The 25,915-nt window shown below is 40.4% G+C and overlaps 1 protein-coding gene across 2 annotated transcripts in view; it reads left to right on the plus strand.

Annotated features, from left to right (window-relative positions):
- The first annotated feature begins 405 nt into the window (after positions 1-405).
- LOC139692841 (netrin-1-like) overlaps positions 406-25,915 on the plus strand; it is a 107,002-nt gene continuing 81,492 nt past the window's right edge. For both annotated transcript variants that reach the window (XM_071591150.1, XM_071591159.1), the window contains exon 1: positions 406-589. In XM_071591150.1, the coding sequence (XP_071447251.1) occupies positions 442-589 (148 nt within the window). In that variant the 5' untranslated portion in view covers positions 406-441. The remainder of the gene's footprint in view (positions 590-25,915) is intronic.

Genomic DNA, 25,915 nt, shown 5'->3' on the forward strand with positions numbered 1-25,915 from the left:
ATACAACTCCTTTAATTGGCGATGAATATCATTTATTACATCGTATTATTTATTACATTTATTACATCATCGTACATATTTTTCATTAAAAATTCCTAACCATCAAATTATTTTTTACTAATCCATTTCAGCCTACTAGCAATCTAAGTTTCAATATAGGTCATATTTCCGCTCTCGATATTTCTTCGAAGTCACGCTAGAAAGTTAATGGAACATTTTCAATTTACATCCCGTAAGACATTTCGTCGAAAAATATTAATTAAAGATCTGTCATATTTGACGATGAGGGGAACAGGATTAAAATGTCTGCAGGAATCATAGTTAAACTGTCATTAACCTGGACCTCTTTTTTTCCCCCTTCCGTTCCACCCTCCCGCCTGCCTGGTGCCTGGGGCCACAGCCTGCAACTGCAACCTGCACGCCCGCCGATGTCGTTTCAACATGGAGCTCTTCAAGCTGTCCGGCAGGGAGAGCGGCGGAGTGTGCCTCAAATGCAGGCACTTTACCGCTGGGAGGCACTGCCACTATTGCAGAGAGGGCTACTTCCGCGACCCCACCAAGCCAATCTCACACAGGAAGGCGTGCAAAGGTGAGTGAGTGAGAGGAATGGAGGAGAGGTTTGAGGTGGTGAACTAAAAACTGCATATAAGCTCAAGACTAGTACAATAATTTCCCGTGCCATGTGTACCTACCAAATGTTTTTGTGGCCGAACAGAAGTTTTAATGCCAATGTCGTCGGCATTTTGAAGAAAATTTATCATCGTATTTCGTATTTTCAATAATTAACTTAAAATTATTTTTTTGCGAGCCATAATTCTAGATTGTACTCTTTAAGAAAGTTTACTCGCAAGGTCTTAATGCGTGAATTAATCCATCGAATATATATAATTTCTAAACATCCTCCTGTGCGAAAATAAACTGTTGGGAGCCTTAATTTAGATAAATTTTTCCATGTTAGGTACACGTTGCACCTCGCTTTCCCCACAGATATGTTAGTGACCTTTCTATTTCTTGAATAAAATCTATTACATCTGATAAAAGGAGACCTTTTCAGTTTAATCGATTCCTTTAAATGAAATATTATTTGATAATTTTTCAATGTGATAAAATTTCCCTTTACTCGAGCTTCCTCGTGAATCCACTAATGTCCCACGAATCATCACAATGAAATGCTGTTTCAAGGTGGATCCGAAAAAGCGATGTTGGTTTATTGTAACACTCACCCTCATGAGCGACCACACTGGAATATAAAAATGTGAAGTACAATTCAAATGTAAAAACTAATCGGTTCCTATAATGCATTAGAGAAATGATATTTCAACGCCATTCGTGCAGGTACGATTGTCGTCGATTGCACGGCTATCGTGAGATTTTGGTACACGAGTATATTTGTCATAATACCCGTACACCCGTACTAAAAAACTGAGTCATGTATTTACGAACGACACCTTCCTCAAATATAGCACTTGCCAAACAACAAATATGCCAACATCCAAATGGCTACCATTAGATTCTGCAATTTATTTTTTGCGTTGAATGATGTGAGATAAAACTTACTGTGAGATATTTGGTACTAAGACGCACATTAGCGACTTTTGGCGTTCCAAAGACGTTAACTTGGCGTAGTCTCCCTGAACTCCGTCGTTTATGTCCTGACATATTTCCAAACGGAGGATCATAATTCATTCTGCAGAGCGCTTCTAAAATTTACGGAATAAGCATGGAGTTAACGTTGATGGTGCCAGAGTGCCAGATATATGTAAGGCGCGCTCACCCGAACACCAAATATGGCCCCCATCGCCGGGCGCCATATCGAATCTGAAAATCGATGGCTCGAAATAATCGATGGAGTGTCGGTGGGTGGGCCGTATCCTGTTCTCCGGCTCGTAAGTAGGCGTTTCTTATTTTAAAATACTACCTTTAAGGAAAAGGCAGATGAAGAGGAAGGGAAAGACACATGCAAGGAGGCATAAAGGGGTCTCCGGTGGGAAGGGCCGTATCTCTCAGCGAGCAACGCTATCAATCGAAGCTTATCTCGGAGAGAGATCGGCGTCCATCATCCCTTGCCTCTATTGTGGGACTCTAATCCAGTACCGCCGTTACCTCGCGCCATCGGACACCTTAAGTTTAAAGTGTCCGTATATAGTAAACGTTCACCTTGGAGACGAAACACTGTGAAGCGCGCAGCCAAGTCGGTGACTCACAATTTTCGAAGAATGCATCGAAAAATGACATACTACTTCTTCGCACTACAACAGCATAGTACTTAGAAGTAGAAGAAAATACAATAGTTTTTCACTGTATGCCGACATGGCTCCGAATTCCAATGTAGCTCTGGCAGACGACCTTCTGTATTCCGTGGTGTGAACTTTCAGATAAAAATAATAGTACTTTTTAGTATCAGCTAAATGCTTAACTTTTCCTCCATACATATAGTAGGTCTTAACTTTACCTTTCCATCACATGTTTCAGATAATCATCGGTGGGTATTTATAGTCTGTACCAAATGCATGCTGCATTTCTACGCGGTGGTCATTTTAGAAACAATTCTTTTTCCGTTGGGCCATAATGTGTGCCGCATTTCAAAAACATAATTTTTGGGATTCTAATGTTCGTCATAATGTGGAGAATTTTGAAATCCTGTCAAGATCCTAAATTTATTACATTCTGGCAAGGAAAATTATGCATTCCGACGTTCCCAACGAATAAATAGGGAATTTTATCATTGATATAATCTTAAGCATAGTCTTATACTCAAGATTCTCTTGTTTATTTTCCATACATAACATAAAAATCCAGTCAGTATAGCATTGGGAACCATTTTCTTCAGTAGGTGTACCATCGCGTATTCTTGAACGAAAGTATGATGCCAGATCTGGAAAAACCGTTCCTTTTACCCTTTTGAAAATCCAAATAATTTCGTTATGTTCACGTATTCATCAAAGCGAAATTTTGCGATAAACTTTTTTTAAATATTGAGCGGAATAGAAATACCAGGTCCTCTTTCACCTATGGCTGACAAAAATGAACGGAATCAGCAAAGAGCAGCATTATTTAGGTTGTGTCTACTAGACATCATGGTCGGTACAATGTATCCTGCATGAGTCATATTTTGAGACTAAAATCTGGCAATTGCTCTGTATGTGTAATTATTATACGATATTATGAGCTATGACTTAGGTGCAATAACCACGAATGAAGAATCTAAAAGGACTTCATGGTCTTCAAGTTCCACTTTGACTACACACATTTATAATAATTGGCACAAAAAAGTCATAAAATACAGAAAAACTTAGTGAAAATTGAACGATAACAGACTTACATTTTCATACAGAATGTCTGATGGTCTTTTTGCAGGACGAGCACCTTTTGGTGCTTACTCGAGTTTTTGCTTTAAAAATATCAACATTTTGACCCGCTCTTAATCTAACTATTACCTATTCTGGACAGATTTATTGCCTACAGTTCTGAACAGCCATTTATTGAAAACTGTTTGACAGAAAACAAATTTATTTTAATTCAGATATTCTGAGTAACTATAATAATTCATGACTTCCATTAAGGAGAAACGGAGTCTCACTCGGGAGTCTTGTAACAGTCTCCGATCCCAAGTACCACTCTGTAAATAACTACCCACACCCTACGAGTATGGTTATAGCTGTTATTAGATATTTAAACATATGTCGGCATGAGTCGCATTAGCGTCGTTTCTTTCTCTCCTTAAGTTGTTGGTATCCCGATCCGGGTGGCTTGCCTGTGGCTCATGTGGACTCGAGAGAGAGAGAGAGAGAGAGATGGATCGTAGAGAGGGAGAGAGAGGGAAAGGAGGGAAGGGAAGATAGTTGTTTGTGCACGCGGACGCGATGGAAGTCAAACTCCGTTGAGCGGCGCTCTCTCCTTTTGTCACCGCACACGAAACCGCGCCCGAGCAGCACCACACACACACGTCCACCCGTTCCCCCACCAGCACCACCGCCCCTACCACCCTTCCCGACCTGTAAAGCGGATACCGTTCACACAAAGGTCCTCCGGATTTATTTTTTTTATATGCCTTCCGTTAATGTAATCGCTTGCGAGCGAAAGGATGAGAAGGGCGTGATGGGGGAAGGGGGGAGGAGGGCGGTTTGAGGAGACGAGGAAAGAGAGAGAGAGAGAGAGGAGAGGATGTCTTTTCACTCTCCCTCCCTCTCTCTCTCTCTCCTCTCCCACAGTCTCCTGAGGTCTAGGTCCTTCCCGTCTGCCAAGTAAGTCCTTTGGAAAACGAAATCCCTCGACGCCCTTCTTTCATGGGAGCTTAAGAAGGTAACAAAGCAGGATTACTTCGTGTTTCCTCATTAGCTCAATTCCCAAGGGAGACGCCCCGTACATCAGTTAATAGAGGGGTTTGATTGCCTCGTGATCCGTGGACTGATATTCATTCATTGCACTCTCAATAGCAGTCGCTTAAATCCCGAGCGATATTCACGCCTTCAGAGCAATTCGAACTCGCGACCCTTGTCTTTCCGGTGAGCTCAAAGTTGATTTATTTGCTGGTCAGTCGGATTTTGATAAAATGATTCGTGTTCCTGGAAGCATGCAAAATTTCCAGGTGTGTGCGCTAGGGCTTAGCATAGAGAGAAAATTATTAATTGTTAAGGTTTTTATTTATTTTCTTGTGTGTTACTGTGGAAAAATCTTCGTATACCTCCTGTTAAAACCTGGAGCGATGAATGAAGTTGAATTGTGACATTTATTTGGCAAATATGTTAAATCATTTTGCAACAAAACCTATAGTTTTCGATTTCAAATGCATGTTCCACTAATTGGGTCGCTTTTCCCTGCGTGAAGTTTAGCTTGATTTCCGTTTGTCGGCTCTTGTAAGCAGAGAGAGTGTAATGAAAAATGTATAAATATATACGTACAATAATGATTAACTCTGAAGCCATCGTCACCCATCCTTATGTTTCATTCAGAAACATTCACCATTGATGTTATATGATTCTTCAAACTGTTGAAACTAATCAATCTATAAGTTATGCAAATTCACTGCCTTAAATGATGAATGTAATAATGAAAGGCCTATATGAGGCCAGTTACTCCTCGTACTCCGATGAAGGTGTCTGGGACCACCGAAATATTAAAGTGAGTTATTTCCAGTCGCATTGTTATTTTCTGAAAGCAATATTCTATCTCTATTTGTATACACACACATATGCACACAATAACGCACGCACAATACACACGCACACGATACATGCACACAAAAATTCGTATATACACATGTATACATACATGAGGTGCATATATGTATTATTTTTTTTATAAAAAAATATTATAAACATGCATAAAAGTATGCATAAATTCTGTAATTTCTAAAATGTCCATGAGTAATTGTATCTCCTTGCTTTTTATGGGACCAATATACTCCCCTGAGCGTTATATCAATATTTATATTTTATTTTTTGCATTTAAAAGGAACACTTTACCAAGCGCGGTTGGACTTGTTCCGGCAACGCAATTGCATAGAAATTTTGCAGCCTTTCGACAAAAAACCAATACTGTTGAAATAGTATATTGATTTATCGCGTTGCTCTGGATAGACTCGGAACACGGGGGTAAAAACATCCACTTGTTTAAAAAAAATTCGATACCGTGTCCCCATAAGCATGAAATAGGATTTCAAAACAAGTCCTTTCTTCGCAGAGAAACGAACGAAATCGTATAGCGCTGGTGGGGAAGTCCGAATAAGTGGGATGATGGGAGGAAAAATAATATTTTGCAAGTGCCTCCCACGAAATCGATCACGCCAGGAATGAAGAACGAAAGAAAAAAAATGCGAATTCAATACAAAGTCTTCTGTCTATGTATCTCGCTATCTTCTCTCTCTTTCTCCATCTCTTTCCACAATTCAGCGTTGCCCGAGTAAATATCTCTTTCCTGGACTGGAAAATAAACGTATCCAGGGAAAAAAATCCTATCTTGGGTCCAGGAGATGAAGCAGCGGCGTATGGGGAGATAAAGGAAAGATAGAGAAAAATACGAAAATGGCGGTTTGCCTTGATGAGAGAGAGGTGGAAAGGGATCGACTGAGAAAGTGCAAACGCATAAAAAAGATGGGGTGTGGGCACGGAGAGAAGGAAGGGTCGTCCCGACGCCCGTTAAAGCCGTTTGACCAGAGGCGGAGGCGTCGACGCTTCCTCAAGATGGCCGATCGCCACCTACCCCGTTTTTTTTCCTCACCCACTCTTCTGGGCGAGGGCTCCCGGTCAAATGGGGTTAAGAGCCACGTGGGGATGCTGCGAAGTGATTGGACGAGGGCAACAAAGGGAAATGCCTCGGGAGTCGGAAGAGTGTTCGGGAGCCCATCTTAAAGGAGGGAGGGAGGTGGTGGGGGAGGGCAAATGTATATACGGGTATAAGGCAGGAGGAGAGAAGAGGAAATGGTCCCATGGGGTCAAAAGGTCTTGAGATTGCCCCTTGGGGAAAAGGCTGCGGCGGATGGCTTGTCATGTACGCCGGAGTGAAAGCTCCCCAGAGTGGAAGCATTCAGACACGGGACGGGGCATGGGACGAGAATAGGGAAGGAAGAATAAAGAGAGTGGCAGCAAGGAGGAAAGTATCCGAAAAGAACAAAGGATTAGCTCCAGAGTAGAGGAGATAAATATAATGTAGAGTGAAGGTGATGAGGATGTAAAAGTCTAGGTACCCTCCACGTTTCTCAGTTTCTATACAAGGCGGACACCTTGATGTGAGTGACCACTAAGTTTACAGTCAACTAAATTACCTAGAAATCGTTGAATAAAATGAGAATATACGCATAAAATTATATTTTTTTCCTTGTATTTGTTCACTCGTCACTCAAAATCCATTCATTTTAAACATTACTCTGGAAGTCATCTTGATGCAGAATGGAGACAAAAGTTATTCAAAACTAGGCATGTTAAATTATTATGCAAGCAGACAGATGGTCATTATTACTCGAATTTCATTGTATTAAAAAATATTGTTACCTACAGGAGGAGAAAGCCTTGATGTGATTTACAAAGAAATATGAACACCACATGGCACTACTCACCGATTTCTATAGAAATGAGAGTATTTTTAGATACATACAATTAAACTAAAATGAGAGATATAGAGGTACACGGTCAAAGAGTAAGAATGCTTCAGCCTTAACGGACTTCGTTTCCAATTGTGGAATATATGAAACATTGGCGGAATATCCATGCGGATCTTGCCTGTGGCTGAGATTTGATGCATTTGCGCATCAAAACAATCATCACGATATGGATAACTGCTACCCGTACTGTAGACACATGAACTTTGGTTGAAATTTTATTGCGTGGTATCAAAGAGATCCACGGTAGGTATCAAATTTATACCCGGTGGTTTCAAAAATAGCCAGTCATTTCTCAGAAGTCGGGATCGGAAGTTAAAATCGTTGTGAATTCTGCTAAAAGGATTCATGTATCATCAATTGCGTTAAACTTCGGATCATGTTATTTACAGTCCGGTTTATGGAAAAATAAAATTAATTCTCTTTAAATACCACAATGGAATTTTAAGCAGAATATCAAATTATAATCGATACCAAAATTAATTAATTCGAGAAAACAATTGAAAGCGGACAGTGAGCAAAGTTGAAGCAGAAGATTAACATGAAAACCACGGAACAGTGCGATCGACTTTATGTGACAAGGTTCGCAAGTCAAAGCACGAATGACTCCGATCCGCTACCGTGGAAATAGTACCTCTGGTTAAAATTATAGTGAAGGGTGAGAGTGAAGATGGTCGATTCGGTGAAGAATGTTAGAGCAGTGGTTCTTGATGACCTAGCAACGCCATTTGGTAATGTCGAATGAAGAACCGCAAAAGGTCATGCGTGCCCTCTCTTGGTCGATTGGATATTAATTGTATAAAAGAGATGAGATGACTATGGCTCACAACTCTTCAAATAAATGAATTAATCGTTCAACTCTTTGATTTAAAACTAATGATACCTGCTCCAAAGGCTACGAAGGGAATAATGATGTATTCTTAAAATAGTAAGTGTCTCTTTCAACCTAAGATTTGGACTTGCCATAAAAAAATAAGAGGTGAGAATGTCCAGCTAAAGACCATCAATAGATATAGGAAAAGTAGGGACTTGTGAGTGGGAATTCTCGCATCTGAAGGGAAAAAATGAGCGCGATCAGATCATATGAAAGTGAGTGCGTTGGCGCGTGAGCCGCCAAGGGGTATTTAAATCGTACCCGCGAAAGAGTTGGCGACGGTGCTCATGGCGCGCGCCAACACGGCAGTGCCCGGTCGCTCGTCTGCCCGATCTCCGAGACCCGGGGAAGATTCCCAGTCCTCATTTTCGAAAATGTTGAAGCACATAACCAGGTAGCACATAAAATGTTTTGAGAAGATGGAGCTTGGCTTTCTTTTCATTGACACAAGGCAGGCTTAGGTTTGGTGAAATACCTGGCATAAGAGTTTAATTATTAATCGAACCATATAATGTCACCTTTTCAATGATGGTCGAGTGAATAGTACACATACCCAGCATGTTAAAACAGAGGCGACAGCAATACGACGGACGATCGTCAAAATAAAATGTAAAACCATAGATTTGTGATCAGAGAAAAAATTAACCATGTGTGAATAGTGTCATTTCTTTATTAGTTATTTTTAACAGGCATTAACTTTTCGAAATTACGTTTGTTATTAAAGAAGACAACTGACAGTTGAACGGCGTATTACCCTTGTAGTGCTCTCAATACGGCACTGATATAGCGTTCAGAATACCTCTGAAAAATTCAGTCAGATTTCGGACACGGACCTTCGCGGTGGGGAGCCAGTATAATAATTACCATACAAACCTGACCTCTTAGAACGTGACATATTTTAAACAATTAAAAAAGTCAGTTCACAATACCACATGTTAATAGCCTCCCAATTTCGATTTTGGAGGCCAGGTATTGCAACATGCAAGCAATTTGTTTAGAAACGTTAACTCAAACGCTCACTTTATAAACATATGGTATCAGCTCTAAAGACAGAGAAAAGAAAGTTGCGTAATCTCCCATTATCTTAGACATGAGGATAGGATTGGAATGCAAGAAATCTTGAGCGCCGTAGTACGAGATGATTGCATCGGAGGAGAAGAATAGGATGGTAGGTTTGGTAGTAATGGAGGAGGGAGTCTTGGTTCCACCAATACATATGCTTTAAGAATGAAGATAATGTTCCACAGTTTACTAAACCGACGCCACAGCACACGTGGAGTGGTGGGCCGGCAGTTGGTGCATACGGTCGGTGGCAGGACTCCACTCTCCCCGTGGGTTACGATGTCATCAAGGGCGCGGGGCGAAGGGGTTCGAAGGGGAGCGAGGGCGTAGGGACAGGGATAAGGGGGGGAGAGTAATTGAGAGCAGATCGAGTGCGCGATGGGGGGTGGAGGGCGGGCATGAGGGGGCGTGTTGGGATTTCGGGGACGGGTTTAAAGCGAGGAGGGGTGCCGGGAGGTTTCCAGGGGAGATGATGGGTCAATGATGCTATCGGAGCGATTAAAGCAATAGAACGAGCAAACAAACAGAAGGGGCCCGCGGGGTGGGTGCGTGGGGAGGGGCGCCTGCGGGAGGGAAGGCAGAAAGAACGCGGGGTGTGTCGGGGGAAGTGCTGGGGGGTGACGGGCCCGCTCGCGAGCCCGTTCCTCTCCACTCCCCCCTCAACACCCGCGCGTCCCGAAGCACCCCCTTGCCACGCTAGTAATGTGCGGCCAACTTTTTCCTCTCCATAGTCCCTGCCCCTCTCCTTCAACCCCACTCTCCTAATGAAAATGGGCCCACCTGGCGTTCGCTGGAATAGAACCTGACTAAATCTTACAAATTATGCTTTCCACGTGGCTATCTGAAAGAATCGGGAAATAGGACTAACGGCCATCGTGAAGAACGTGAACCTATTATACAGGTAGGATTACAAATATTGCAAATATTTAAATTGTCAGCATCAATGTACTGGTATTTTACCTACAAGCCAAAAGAAAATTCTTCCACTTGCAGAGAAATAGATTGTAATTCCTCAGAAACATTGTCGCAGGCTTTAATATATATACGTTGGAACTGATGTAAATGTTATGAGGTATTATAAATATATATGTGTGTGTGTGTGTGTGTGTCTGGGCGGGGGGTCGCGGTATTCTAGGGGTAGAGCGTTAGATTACTGATCGGAGGGCCCGGGTTCAATTCCCGGGCAAGTCTCTGGGCACCTGCTGCTCCACCCAAGCTATGTGATTTTTCGGGTGCCAGATCTTCCTGAAAGACGGAAAGGCCCCCCTACCCTCATGTGGGAGTTTCACACGCCGTCGGGCGTAGTACTGGGTGAACTCTACTATTACATAACAAACCGACCTTCGTGTTGATTGCTGTGTTTATGTTATATATATATATATATATATATATATATATATATATATATATACATATACATATATATACACACATATATATATATACATATATATATACATATATATATACACACATATATATATACATATATACTATATATATATATATATATATATATATATATATATATATATATATATATATATGTGTGTGTGTGTGTGTGTGTGTGTGTATGTATGTACACATATATACATACATATATTTTAATAGCCTATACCAACTCTGCATTTTACATTTAATACATAAAAATCAAGTCAGTCATGCAGGGGAGAAAAATTGTATAGTTGAAGTATTGTTTCAATTATGCAGATACACAACTTTTAAAATAGATTCTAAAAATACTAAATTTCAAATATAAAAGGTTTTTCTGATAATTACCTGTCTGTGTAATATACTTGTCCAGTCATATGCAAGCATGAAGGAGAAGTATTACTTGTGGAGAGAGTTGGTATTGTGACACAGCTATAACTCTGGTGATTGTCTCACGTGATAATTTGAAACAGTCTTTACTTTTGAATTTATGGCCCATAAAAGGAGATTTTTGATGACATTCTATTGTGGATGTCCTCACTCCACGGCAAGAGGTAAGGCTCTATAATGGTACGTTATGAAAGTTGAAAATAGGCCACGAAATGGCCGTTGTTTTTCATGCAATGAAAGATTTTTCCTTTTGAAAAATTCAATATCCAGTAAGGATTGGTTATTCATAACGCTCAGCTTACAAGTCTAGAAAATTTCCTTTCAATTCTTATTAGTAATGTGACCCACCTGATTTATTTTTCAGAAAGTCAAGAGAGCCATTTTATAATTCAATTAATCTTATTATAAATCTCATTCACGCGGTAAAAATCGTAATTCGGCGTTTAAAATTGAATCTAATCAGTTGTATCCTAAATATAAATAGTTATCTCTATTAGCCTGTTGCGACGTTACATTATAAAGAGCATTCTTATTTTTATTTCTATTACCTACTTCAAAATTGTACAATTTTTATATGAAAAAGGAGATATAAATTATTTATAATTTTTAAATCATCTTGACGTAAAACTTTTCTCACGAAATGTTATTTTTTATAAAGCAATATTTGCTGTGAGATAACCTTTAAAATATATCTATATAGAGATACGTTGATTTATTGAAGTTCTTTAATATTTTCATCAATATATCTATTTTTTATAGCATCAATACATCAAAAAACAATTTTACAATTTATCTACGTCTGATTTACATGTACCCGAGTGTGATAAAAGTTTTAGTTTCTCACTGGACGGTAGCTTTTCATGGGATCATACCCAAAGTAACGAGTGGAGCTATTATCATATGACCTAAATATTTTCAAGGATTCTCAGCCCAGACATACCTCTATTTGAATAAGCCTCTTATCCGAAATTGGTTTTGAACCCATTTTAAACACGCTTTCATTCCGTAACAATAGATACAAGCAAATGCAATTTCGTTGTAATTGTTCATCTCAAGGATCACAATTGATAGAATCCCCTCTTTTTTCTTTCAAAAATAATACCACACAGCTTTAGAATATGGCTTCCTGTACCTACAACTTCAGATAAAAATTCAATATCCGACCTATTTCCAAATGCAATAAATAGGTATGTTAATTAGGTATTTCTGCCAAAGATAAGAAATTATACAGAGAGGAGACATGAAAAGCGATTGATAAAACGTTTTCACGTAAAATTAAATAAGTGTTACTTTCTTCCTTTAATGCTACATTATTCTAAAAACCCGAAAAATGTTGTCTGCAGTATACGACTTTTGCGTGTAACTTTCAAATTCAATTTACCGTTTTACTTCAACCAATTTAAACCTCATTACAAATAATACTATTTAAGGCATTTCAACAGACTTCGGAATCTACTGAACGTGAATTTCATTCAAAGCCATTGCTAATGACAGAAAAAAGTAAATTCTTTTAAAATGAGAACAGTAAATTTGAAATATTACTAGCGTGACAGAAGAATTTTATTCCATACTATATTTTACCGTAGTTTTTGTCATCTGATTCTCTCTTGTAAAAGGACTGAAAAATCAATTATGGTCCAACAGAAAAATTATTTAGTTTATCCATTAGAAAAATTAAATGTACACTCGTTGGAGAAGAAACAGAATTTTCCCCATTTTAAGTATCAAATTAGGTACAAAATGAATGGCTAAAAGTTGGAAAGCATGATGATACATTTCATTAATTTTCTTCCACGTATAATTTTACTCCCAAATGTCGTAAAACCGAAATCACTATTGCATTGACACCGAATAACTTAGTAATTTATCAACAATGGCAAACGTTTAATTCGAGTCGACTTAATGACCGCCAACTTAATATTCAAGAACAGCATGGATACTGATCCCGCCAATGATGTTTAGTTAATCGTACGATCTCAATTCTCGGGAGACGATTGGAAGAGAAACTAACCGAACGCGGCGACGTTGGGGGAGAGGCAGGGCTTGAGAGAGATCATGGTTGGCAGGAAGAAGAGATATGTTGGTGCTGGGTATTACTATATATACGAAGGAAAACTCGAGACCTCGGAAATGGGTGAGAGATTTGTAGAGTGGAGACTTATAAGAGGCAAAATGAGTCATAGGCACTTTGTCTAGCTTCTAAAAGTTGGAAGCTCGTTAGAGAAGTTATCCATAAGAAATGAAAATACATTCCATTTTAATTTAATTGAAGTATCAAAAGGAAAATGAAACAAATAACTGCTAACGCTCAAAGAGAACTTTAGAGGCACTGAAAGTATAAAATATAATTCAAACGAAGTAAAAAATATTGGTATCCTAAGACTTGAGAAGACTTCCCAGCACTTTCCGCCCACGTTTTTCAGAAATAACAGCAAACTGTATTAATCATAAGCACATATATCATCTGGAACCAAAATATAATATCCCAATTTCTGAGTACATTAAATTTACCCTGAGTATATTAAAGTTACTCAGAGTCGTTTAAATTCAACCAGAGTCTTTTGAATTTACTCAGTCTTGTAAATTTACCAAGATTATTTCAAACGCGTAAGTGAAACAAATCATTAATCTTATAAGGCAACAATTTCAGAGTGAAAAAAATCATTCGCCTTGACCAGGAACCGATCCCGGATCCCTCGATGTCAGGGCGAGTGCTTCAGCCAGTTAATCTACCGTGGCGTCCTCTTTACTGGCTAAAGCAATCGGACGGACATCGTGGGATCGGGTTTCGGACCCCGGTCATGGCGAAGGATTTTTACACTCTTTAATTGTTGCATTGCAATGCCCATAATAGCGAATGACTCCGTTAAAAGTGACTGTCGCGGCATCTCCCGCAATTTCTTCAAAATTATTCTCACATGCTAATTGTTGTGTGCAAGGTATTAAAAAGTTCTCAGTTCATGCGAATAAATTAACTTTAGGAAACAGAAAATGATATACACAGTATGCACACTATTCATACGGCAGGTAAAGGAAATTCAGATTCCTAATTCGCAACTCAAATATAAAAACGCACCAGAGGAACAAGTAATACCACCAGAAAGTAAAGCACTGAACACATATCTAACTTATTACAATTAAAAATTATTTTTAAGCTATTTGAACGGTTTCCGTGTAATAAATAAAAAGAAGAGCTAAGCATTTTAAGCATTCGCCCAATCAATAGTTTAGATACCTCCACCCTGAACAGTGAATCATAAAAATGGATATGAACGAGTATTGATGATTCATCGGTAATATTTATAGGTAAAACAGTTGATCGATTGCGTAATAATGAAACGGATGTCCATTTCCAATGAACGCAAATGGTGGATTAAAGGCGAGACACTTAACATGACAGACTTGATATCATTATTTTAACTTGAAGAGCGCGCTCGACTGGTTTGGGAGTTTTAATCCCTCCGCCCTCATAAAATGCGGAGCTCATGTGGTCCGCATGCGACGATAATGAACGAAGAGTTCCCTGCGCATTCGTTAAACGTTGTCGGGATTCATGAGAGGCGGTTGTAAAAACAAGCAGTTATTCAATCGAAGGGTTGTTGGGCTACCCTATTGTCCTCTCCCTCCCTTTCAACCTTCCTCCCTCATATGGTTTTCCCTCTTCGCCCACGACGCGCAACCAAACCCTTGCGGCTAAACGCAGAAGCATCATCCTCAGACGCGGGCGGATCACGCCTTTCCCATATACTGGCTGGCACATGGGCGGTCGGCCGTGTGTTGCTGCCACCGCCGCAATAAAGTACGAGCGCGCATTAAGAATGGAGCAGGGGATTTCGTGTGGTGGGTTATGTGCTGCCTCCAGGGGCAATTCACCACCCCCAAACCCAATACCCTCATGTGACATGGTTTCTCCGTTATCACCCCCTCCCCCCTATGAGTATGATGCAATGGTTCCCATAATAAGTGAATGCTTATCTCGAATGGATTTCACGAATGAAGAAACAAAACTTTTTTCATGTTAGATCAAGCGACGTTCAGTTCTCCAGTGAGATAGGGATAGAGCCAGAATTTTTTCCCTGAAATCGAATTCCCAGATTTTCTCTCCCTCTCTCTCCATTGATTTCCCTCATTCACCCTCAAAAGTCCAAAATTTCAGGAATGTCTTGTGTCGATCCTCTTAAAGTTCTCTCATCGGAGGAAACCATAACGACGGTTTTAAAATTCTTGACGTCATTCTCACATTAGAGCAGACTATAAGTCGCCTCCTTTTGAAGAGCGACAGCGGGAAGCAATTGTCGTGAATGTGATAAGTCGCTTAGGCCAACGGAAGGAAGGTGAGAGATTCGAAAGGTCTTAACATCACTTCGCTGGAATAGTTTTTATTTTGGCATCCATTCGGTAACCAAGGTCATGCGCGCCATTTAGGGACATTGTGATAAGACGACCGTCTAATAGGAGGGAGAACGCAGCCAGGCCGTCGAGGGAGGTAATCTCAATATTTGCATCCGTCTACTCGCCGCGACTGTCATACGCGATGGTCAATGTACGCGACCAATAACGGGTTCACGTGTTGTACTTACATCTTGAGAAGATAAGTGGTGGTGCCTGTGGTTCTATGGTAATTGGTGTTTAGAGAACATACAGGTATCAAAAACCATTTGGAGCATAATACCGCAGCTATCAGTATAATTTATAATTTAGCGGTCCAACAAATAATACAAGTATATCGGTTCACCTCAAAAAAGATATGTTAGATGTGTTTATAATGTGTATGTGTGTGTGTGTGTATATATATATATATATATATATATATATATATATATATATATATATATATATATATACATTGGAAACAGTTATACCAGAATAAAGTGGGTAACAAGATCACTAACATTGAAGTAATTGCGTCTCAAAACTACGTCGGCATCTCAGACCACCCGGAAAGAGGAATAAGGCCCGAGGGTAAATAGATATGTATATTCTTCATTCCCTCCCACATGTTTTAGTCACTCCAACTAAGACGTAACAATTCCGTTTAATGTGACAGAAAAAATCAAATTGTAATCTGCAATCCATGTAACGAACGCATGGTATTCATTCATTCACAAAGACATGACATGACTGGCGAACCAAAGTTGGGATGAATTAATGGATTGGAAGGGATGAATTAATAAATATTAATCCCTTTACACACGTCCCATACCGGCTCTCAGGTCACAACACAGATGTGATGCTAGTAATACTTCTACTATCAGTCCATTTTTGTTTCACTGTTAATTCGTTATATGCTCTACTGATCTTAGAAGATTTCACCCCAGAAGTGTCGGGTGGCAAACCACGGGTGACTGAAATCACCAATGAGGAATGCCTCTCCTCAGGATTCGAATCCGTGTCCTAGGCACGGTGAGGCGGCAAAATAGCCATGAGCCCGTCAGCTCCAAAAACCTTGTATGATATTACCTCAGTAATATTCGTGTCGTTATATATTCATTCAGCGCATCAACTTCTGGCAAAATTGAAAAAGCATTCCAATGACAAGGTTTTACATCTAAGAAAGATACTTCCGACTCTCACTTTTTGTTTCCTTATATTAGTGCCGATTACTACAAAAATAAACCACCCGCCACCCGCAAAAAAAATTCCTGTTGTCTGTGGCGCACTTCTCCCGGGGTCACATTATCATTCCATACTGGTAAAATAATCATTTCGGCGCCCGCCCTCCCCCGAACGCTCGTGCGGACTGTGAATGGAGTGTCGCTAAACGACCGGCGGGCGCCTCCACTGCGTAGCTAGACGCCCGTAATACTATATAGTATATCGCTCCCCTGGTAGAGCATCGATTATGGGTTCACGCGGCGCGGGTCGAGGCCCACTTCGCGCGAGCTCTCTCGTCAACCCCGAGCTCTCTCGTCAACCCCGTAATCAAGTGGACGGAACAGGGATAGTAAGCCGTGGAACCCACGCACGTTGCCGGGAAAAAATCGATTTAGATGGACAAAAGTTAAATTTCAGAGTCAGTATTGAGTTAACGTAGATGGTGAAATGATGAGATTAAACGTCGAGCTTGAACGAGCAATATAGTTTGCATAGATTATGTATTTTCTTTAGTTGGTCAGCAGTGATGTTGAAAATGTATTATTACCACCATCGCAATACGATAGGAGAGACCATGTCAATAAAATTAGAGATGTTGTATGTATAGATTTAAGATTTCATTTTTTTCACGAACGATAAGGGATCAGAATACCTGTAAAATTTTCCGGCCGCGGTATGGTCATATTCGGGTTAAAATTAGTGTGGCCACCCTAGTGGTGGCTTGCAGAGAACTAAAATATCTACATCTATTGCTTCAAAATGGCGCATTTGTATCCGTACCTCATTCATTTGGTGCCAGCCGGCGATAGCATGTGCTTAATGGCTAATCAATCTATCTGACGCAAAATACTTTCACACTCAGTTTGCGGAATAATGAATAAGTTTTTATATTATGCGTGAAATGTATTAATCATGTCCCGCTACGTTCCGGTGTGATTTTTGTTCTCTTCTGTTGGAAGGCAGTCTGAGAATACCTTGGCCCTGACTGACCCTGGATTCGGTACGCGTGGTTAACTCCCACGCCGTGAAGCATTTCTCACCCGATGAGCACGGGCAAAGCGACCATGATTATTTGCTGTCGTAGTAGAAAGTACACAGCTCGGATTACTGTGTGGAAATAATGCGAATACTGCCTCATACCTATGTATCAATGCAAAAAATAAAATCGGCACAATAGCAATGATTGGCATTACGAAGTCTTAATGTCGTTATCGAAAGAAACACTCGGTTATGCCTTCACTGTTAGTAAATAATGAGGTGGTGAAATAGGCGGAAAAATTATACCCAACAAATTCGAGATGGTGCTCCACATCGCACGGCGATGCATTACAATGCTTCACTCAAAGATTGTGCTGCCTCTAGAATATAGTGTATCGCATTTGATACCTTACAATGCTTCACAGACCTTAAAAAATCCTATTTGATATCTATTTCTTTCATTTTTTCAATTATTTATTTATTATTCATGCTCGATGATGCTAAAAATAATGGTGTCTTGATTTTGTAAGTCTTATCCGTGAATACTATTGTCCCCTCAATCATAAAAAACGAACCTTAAAAGGCAGTTACACTCAATTACTAGTACATAGGGCTGGTGTTTACCATAATCTTACAAAAAAGACTCATAAATCATAGCATGACACCGAGTGACAAATTAATAAATATTCGCTGATATAATTCAGTTCTCGTAAATCACAGATTTGAAGCAATTATTTCAGAAAATCCACATTCTGGAAGCATAGGTACCTTATGTTACATATCAAAGTATTTACGAATATGATCGATAGGTTTATCTAAGGAAAACTGGGAGTGAGGAAGCAAGCGATTAGGTGTTCTTTCTTCTGAATTCCACGAGGGTGCATTAGCGGTGTCTTTTGACCTATATTAAGTTCGTTTGGTATTCTCCTTGCAACAAATAATTCCTCCTTAAAAAGAGAGTTAATATTTCCTGCTAAGGAATTCCATTCAACTTGAGTAGTTTGAAGTTGAGGCGTATATCTTCAAACGTATCAAAACCTTAAGATCTGTTCGTGATTCTACAAAGTGACTATTTAGTCACGATTAGATATTATCACCAAGGAGGAATTCAAACGGACTTCCAAGGTCTTCACTTGGAGGCTGGATGCATTATCATCTAAACTTTTCAAAATGGGAAACACACTATCGCATATGAATTAGACGGGATTGAGTTAAGTGATTCGGAATGAGTCGAGGGATTAAGAATATTCGTTATCTCCACGACGTTTATTGAGGAACACATGTTTGAGTAATGTGCGTGCATTCCTTCAAGAAACAAGGCTTCATTAGACGGTTCTAGCAAACTGGTGAAAAAGTACAGGAGAAATTATCAGCTCTTTCTGTCATGAATCCGCATATCAAATACATGTATGTGGCAAGTATTTGAGTTTTATTCTTGAGCAAGTACGTATTCATGTTGAGATCCATGAGGGACGTGGTAGTTCAGTGGGTAGAGCTCTGGGCTACGAACCGGAGGGCCCGGGTTCTAATTCCCGGGGATTTCTTTGGCCACTCTCAGCTTCACCCAAGCTGTGTGATTTTTCGGGTACCAGGACTTCCTGGGAAACCGTGGACGGCAAAGGAAAAAGAGGTCTCGCCCCCCTCCTGATTTGTGAAACTCAAACAACTTTGGGCTTAGTATTGAGTGAGCTCTACCATTACCTATCAAACTAATCGATAACTGCGTTTTTTTAGACTCAAAATTATCCGCTAAATTTACCATAAAAATCTTATGAAAAGATAATAATTGTGACGGAACAATGGAGAAAGAAATTAGAAACGTCTCCATAAACAGATAAAAGCAAGTGAGGCATAGGCTGGTATTTCCAGCCATATCCCTGTTCTGAAAGGCTCTCTCCTGTATCAACATTTTCTGTGATTGGTATAGGAGAGGCTCGAGGTATTTCCAACGTTGGGACATGACACGAAAATTTTGACGTAGGAAACATGCTCCTTATAAACTCCCAGAACTAGAATACGACAATCAATGAGGACTTAAGACTTTATAAATTTTAAGGGGTATCTACTTTACTCTTGACCCTTAGGGATACCAGACAACATATTCAGGTTGAACCATTAGGATTAGGCAAGAGAAACGGACTCCATTGATACCTTTAAGAGTTCGTCTTCCTCTTTGCTGAATCATTCAGGATGAAAACAAATATAAAATTAAGTTAAAACTTGATTGAGTGATTATTTCTCATTTTCCATTATTTCATGCATATTTCAAGACTAACCACAGTTACGCGTCGTGGTACACAATCAATCTCTAAATGACTCGCAAGTCAAAGGGTATAGTAGGTGAGGGTGTAGCAGACAGACGGGATCAAGCAACCCTCCTTCGCATCCTAAACTCAGAGAACTAATTTCGATCATCAGCAGTCGGAGGCGAAAGACTCCTCAGGCTGAGGTGAGGAGGAGACGGGGAATGTGAAAGGGAAGATCCGAACGCGGGCGTAATGGCATTTAAATGTGAGACGCTCTCTAATGATGTGATTCGGAGGAAACGAGAAAATGGGGATGGGAAGGAGGCGTTTGAGGAATCGGGAGGGCAGAGGTCGTGGCATTAAAATGAGCCGCGGGCGAAAGCGAGGGAATTTGCGAGGCTAAGGACACAATCCGTTGCTTTATCTACGGCCTCGGATTCCTCAAACCTTGTGTTCTTAATGTGAGGAAACTTGTTATTTATTGGGAGAGAGGCGAGCACACCTGGTTCGAGGGAAACATGGGAAATTGACGCGGCGGTCTGGTCGGTTAATGCGGCCAAGATTGATTTTGCTGGAATTATTATGTTGCTATGCCGGAGAGTTACGCGACGAGTTTAAACTCATGTCTGTCTGCACGAGCGGTGAGCGGCTCGAGGATTGTAAAGGTCTAAAAAACGTGGCCCGAGCTCCTTCGAGTGCAACTCGTGTAGCATACCTTCGAGCTTAAAGTAAAATCTGTATTGATAAAATAACGCAAACTTCCTTTTTTCAGATTTAATCTAAAGGATTGTGACAAAATTTTAAGTTTAAGTTATTTACCCCTGTGTACATTATCCAATAAGGCGTCTTTACATCAATCTTTCGATGCGATCGTAGTGGCGAACTTCAAAAATGCCACGAATTTCAACGCTTCTTTTGGAAAAATTTCCCGTCCGCTCACGTGAAACAACTGAACTCTTTCATTACTGATATTAAGGTTATTTTATCACTTTCATTGAACCGGGCAAGTCATTCAATTGTGTTTCGATCGGATAACCGAAACGAAATATTCCCTCACACAAACAAGGCATATGATATCGCAAAGTTTTCGTCTTTTTAATGTTTTCATTATTATTATTATTAGCAGCAGTAGTGTATCAAATTAAGGATGCCATTTTTAATGTTTTCATTATTATTATTATTAGCAGTAGTGTACCAAATTAGGGATGCCATTATACTTTATTTCACTTCATATATTTATTTTTTTAATGATTTCTTTTGTTGCTGTGTTGTTGTTTCTCAATGTTCTTGCCTTCTCCAAAGTTAGGAAGTAACACCGTTTCAACACGAAAAAGTAGGGATTTCCAACCAAATGTCAACGCACGTGTTCACCGTATGCTTAATTGCAGGAAATTTTCTCAATTGTTTTCATCCAACTGGAAATACTCCGCGCGAATCTCGCCCGCTTCCACCTTTAAACGTCAATCCATCTTTATTCACGCATTACTATTTCCCTCCTGTCCCTCTCCTTGGCCTCAACTCCCGCGCAACCAGCCTTTAGCCCAATTTTTCGCGACTACCTCTCATCCTCACGTTCACTTTCCCTCTCTCTCTTGCCTCTCAACGCCTTGTCTCCTCATACATATCCTCCCATTCCCCTCGGCAACCTCCTCCCCACCCCAATTCCCCTTTACCACCTCCCAACACAGCTAAGGAAAATGCCGACGCTCTTTCCCGCTCTTCTATCCTGTTTATTAAACGGCTGATTATTCTGGCAGATTAGGTCTCGCGCGAGGTGCTAATTCAAGCCCGCTCACCGAGGACTATGAGGGGATATAATATTTCGAACAACCCTGCGAACTGAGCTCTACAGATTGGGCTAAGCCAGGCAGTGGTACTTATCGCCGGTCGCTTAGTTACGTAGACTGAAGCTTTAATTGCGAGGATCTATTTTGTGCTTATGATAAGGATTCCAGTTTACTATATTCACTGATACTTTATCCTTCTCTTCCGTTGAAATAGTTTCTTAAATAAGGTGGAAGAAGGGACAATTAGTCTCAACCTCGCCCAATTAAGTCGATAAATAAATAAATAAATAAATTACGTAGATTTAACTTCCGTTTGTTCTCTTCTTGTTAGTGACCGCAAAATCCAATGCCTTTTTACCGGACCCTGTGGGATATGTTCAATGCAGATATTTAATTTAGAAGCTCAGAAATAAGTAAGTTGTCTTAATTGTAAAAATATAGCATTTGTAATAAAACATTTTTCGCTCTTATGTCGCTGAATTCATGAATGATCAAAAAATGTGTAATTGTACTTAAAATCTATCATACCACATCGCTTCACATTTAGTTAATAATCCATTGAATTAGAATGCTGAAAAAATTCGCATTCATTTGGTCAGAATATTTTATGTTGGATGTGCAGAGACTTATTCTCAAGAGTTGATGTAAGCCAGAACATATATCTGCCACAATCGCGTTCCCACCACAGATGTGCAAGAAAGACTCACCGTCCCATGAATATGGCTTCCCCTGAATAATCCCTCGCAAGCCGTTGGCGGAGAAATGCAAAGCATTGTAATTTTAGCATACTGGTGAAATGGCGAGGTTGTGGAAGTGTCTGTAATCTATCGCTGTCCAGTATTTCTATGCCGCGGTAGATCACCGTGAAAATTTCCTGGTCACGCTAGAAGTAGGAAGCGAGGAATAGATTGCTTCGATTCAATCCGATTTCTCCGCAAATCCGACCCGATCTCTCTTTTGATAGTTAAATCATCTCATAAATTCAAGCGAAAATTGTTTATATCGATTAAAAAGAGGAATTCCATTTGCTTTAAGGTGTACAGGACTTATTGATCGAACCCATTTTCAATGGATTTGCAAATAAATACAAAACATGCTTATTTATTAATATGTAATATATAAATCAACTCCATCAAGTTGTCAAAAGCAACACCAATAACCTAGAATTTATATTTAGAACTTTGCGCGTAAGGTAATAGCCCAAATCGCCATGAAGCATTTTCAGTTCAAAAACGCATAAACAAGCAAGCGCAATTTAAAAGCGGACTTAAGTGTTCAGGATGATGGAAAAAAAGTCTACTACGTATTAAAATCTGGACTCTCTCTTACGTCTTTATGAAAATGGAAAAGCTCCATTGAATTATGTATTCACCTGGAAAGAGAAATTCAAACATTCATGACGAAATGGGTTTATTAGAAGTTCTGGACTCAGTATGACTCCAAGGACGATTTAAACCAATGCGGTTGAGAAGACTGAAATCCAGCACTCTAAATTCGTTCCGCAACAATGAGCTACATAAGATACATATGTATCATGATTGTATTTAATTTTTATAACTATCTAATCTTAAAGAGGAATGTCATTCGACTGCTCAAGTCCTGTTCATTCTGGAAATAGGTGCACGAATAGCGACATAGTTAAATATTTAAATTGATTGAGTCTCTTTGATGCGGAAACTTTCACCAAAAATTAATTTCTTAAAAGTTGAAAAAATTCGATATGGCGAAACAGTCGCGAGCAAATACTAATAATTATATTATCAACCCATAAAATAATTCTTCCTTCCTTGTATCTGCGCTCATCTCCCAAAATACGCACCGATATGAACTTTGACCCTTCCAAATAAAATTGCTTCCACTGACCACCGCGAAAATTAGAATGGGCGTCTGGGGGTTCGCTCGGAAGGAATGGGAGGCGGAATTCTTAGGTCGTCCCCTCATCAACCCGCACTCCCGTCGCACGGCAGTTGAGGGAGTCATGGGGGAAGCATAAAGTAAAGGATAAAACGAGAAAAGAGGGCATGAAAGGGCGGCGGGAAAGGAAGCCGTGCGCTGTCGGAAGACGGGAAGTCCAGGGGCTGGGAGGTGTCGAGAGTGCCCTCGCGTGTGTGTGTGTGTGATCTCGAGGCATTGACTGCAAGGGGCTGGGGAGAGAGGGGGAGGAAGCAGGGTGTGGAGGGGTAGGGAGGTTTGTGTGTGTGTGTGGCTTGTGAGAGAGGGGGAGGAAGGTAGGAAAGGGTGGAGGACGGGGAGTCGAGTACACGGGGGGCATTCAAGGGATCGAAGTCAAAACGGTTTAGCCGGAGAGAAAGAGAAGGCGTGTGGGGGGGAGGGTAAGGGGCGTATGGATAGGAGGAGGGAGAGAGAGGGAGAGTGTCGTAATCCTCGCTTCCTCTTTATGAGACCACGAACCTTATGTGGTCCCCGACCCCCACCCCCGCCGCCTACTCACCGCCGCATGCTCCCTTCCCCCTCTTCGTTGCTTTCCCCTCACCCACCCCCGCACATGCATCCCTTAAATCAACGGCGGTCTTCCTGTGGGAGTGGGATCGTGTCGTCGCAATCGCCCTCGGGTTTGAAAGTGCGGAGGTGGATGGAGGAGAGGGATGAAGCGGGAATGCTTTTAAGTAGGGTAGGGGGAAAGGAAAAAAAAAAGCGTTCCCACATTTCCTTCTCCGGCCGACCGTTCGTCCACCAGCGGGGGACTCCTCCGTTGGAAAACGCGCCGGTCCAAGTATCATCTATCGACGTACTCGAGATCCAACTTGTTAGAAAACCGAAATATTAGACGAGGATTTCTTTCATCGAGCGAAGGTATTCTGTTTAGCGTGAATGAGTGAATAATGCCCGCAAAAAAATTGTAACTTGGGTGAAACTGTGGAATGTAAGGTGGGGAGGTTGTTTTTAGGTTATTAAAATTATCAGTGGTGCAGTCGTTTATTTTTCAGTGGTCGTAGGAGCCGAATGTTAATGCTGAACCGATCGGTACTTAATGATTTGTCATTTGCCCCTGGATTACCTGGCAATAATTCCCCCGAAGTGCCTAGCGAGGTGCTTTTGATTTGTATGCAACTATTCACCCCCTTTTCGGGGTGTCTTTTAAAACAGGGAAGTCATGAAAACTCCATACATTTTATTGGCTCGGGAAAAATCATAGTATAGGTTGCAATTACAGTTAACTCAGCTTTAAAATCTGTAAATTGATCTGAGATGCATGAATTCAATTTTCAACACATTCTAATTTTTCATTGTTTTCTTTATTTGAAGAATATTTGCTAATTCACTAGTTCATTCTTACTTCTTAAGGGTCCCATTCGCTCATTTAATCGCGAAACGTTTTATATTTTCAAAATAATGGCCTTGCTTATTGGCGATAAACCTCAAAATATGCATTTGTCGTTGAAATGTCATCAAAAACTTACTTACCATCCCCCTCTAAAAAGAAAAAATCAAAATACTTCAGCTGAAGAACTGTGGAAATGATTAGAATAAATTTTTTCGTATCAATTCCAATATATATTCGGTTGGGCTATGCATTGAAAAAAATTATATTTTCACATCATGGCTGTTACTCATGAATTGTCTTCCATCCAATCACAGGCATGGAAGTTAAAAGTATTGAAAAAGTAGATTTAATATATTGGTATTATGATCACAGAATGAATTCCAGTGGATTTTTGTCAGAAGTAGTCTTTGAGTTTGTTTTTGTCTGCTCTGCCACACCCGACAACTTGAGAATTGAGTAGTAGGTCTGGTTTAGCTTTTAATGGGACCTACGAAATCGTTTCAAAGTTTCCCACCGGTGGCGTTCAGTTCAATCCCAGGGGTGTATACAATACGTTGTTCCGCTGGATAAGGCGTGAGAGGCGAGGGTGAGAGTGGGTCGGTGAAGGAATTAGCTCCGAAAGGGGTCATCCCGATATCGTTTCTCGGCAAACGCACAACCGATGTTGGTCCAAGCTGGCAATCGGATGAACGCAAAACACGACCGCATTAAGAAGTATTTCACGTGAAGTCAAGTTAAAGGACTTCCTAACGGAATTATATACTTATATTTCCCGCGTGCTGTTGCTGTTCACTAAATGAATGACCATCAGGTCCGTAGGGATTCATTCCGACCTCGCGAAATCGGTGTTTCGATTGTAAGTCGATATCGCGGGCGATCATCATTTCCGATTCTATTAAAAGCGATATGGCAGTGCGATAAACACAAGCTGTAGAATTAATGTTTGCATATCGCGAGGTAAATAATATTCACCTCCGTAGGCGCCGATAGTTTCGACGTCATTTCACAATTCATAGCTACTGAAAGGTACTGGTTTTACAAACTGGGCTGGAGCACTCTCCTTCTCCATTTTATGTTTTTTTTACTTCATTCGGTTATTTACGCTGAAAAATTTTCTCTCGGAGAGAAAAACCTCTGAGACCGCAAGAACGTCATTTATCATCATAATAT

Source organism: Hetaerina americana, unplaced genomic scaffold (assembly GCF_022747635.1).
Source record: "Hetaerina americana unplaced genomic scaffold, ioHetAmer1.1.p SCAF_1, whole genome shotgun sequence".
NCBI lineage: Eukaryota > Metazoa > Arthropoda > Insecta > Odonata > Calopterygidae > Hetaerina > Hetaerina americana.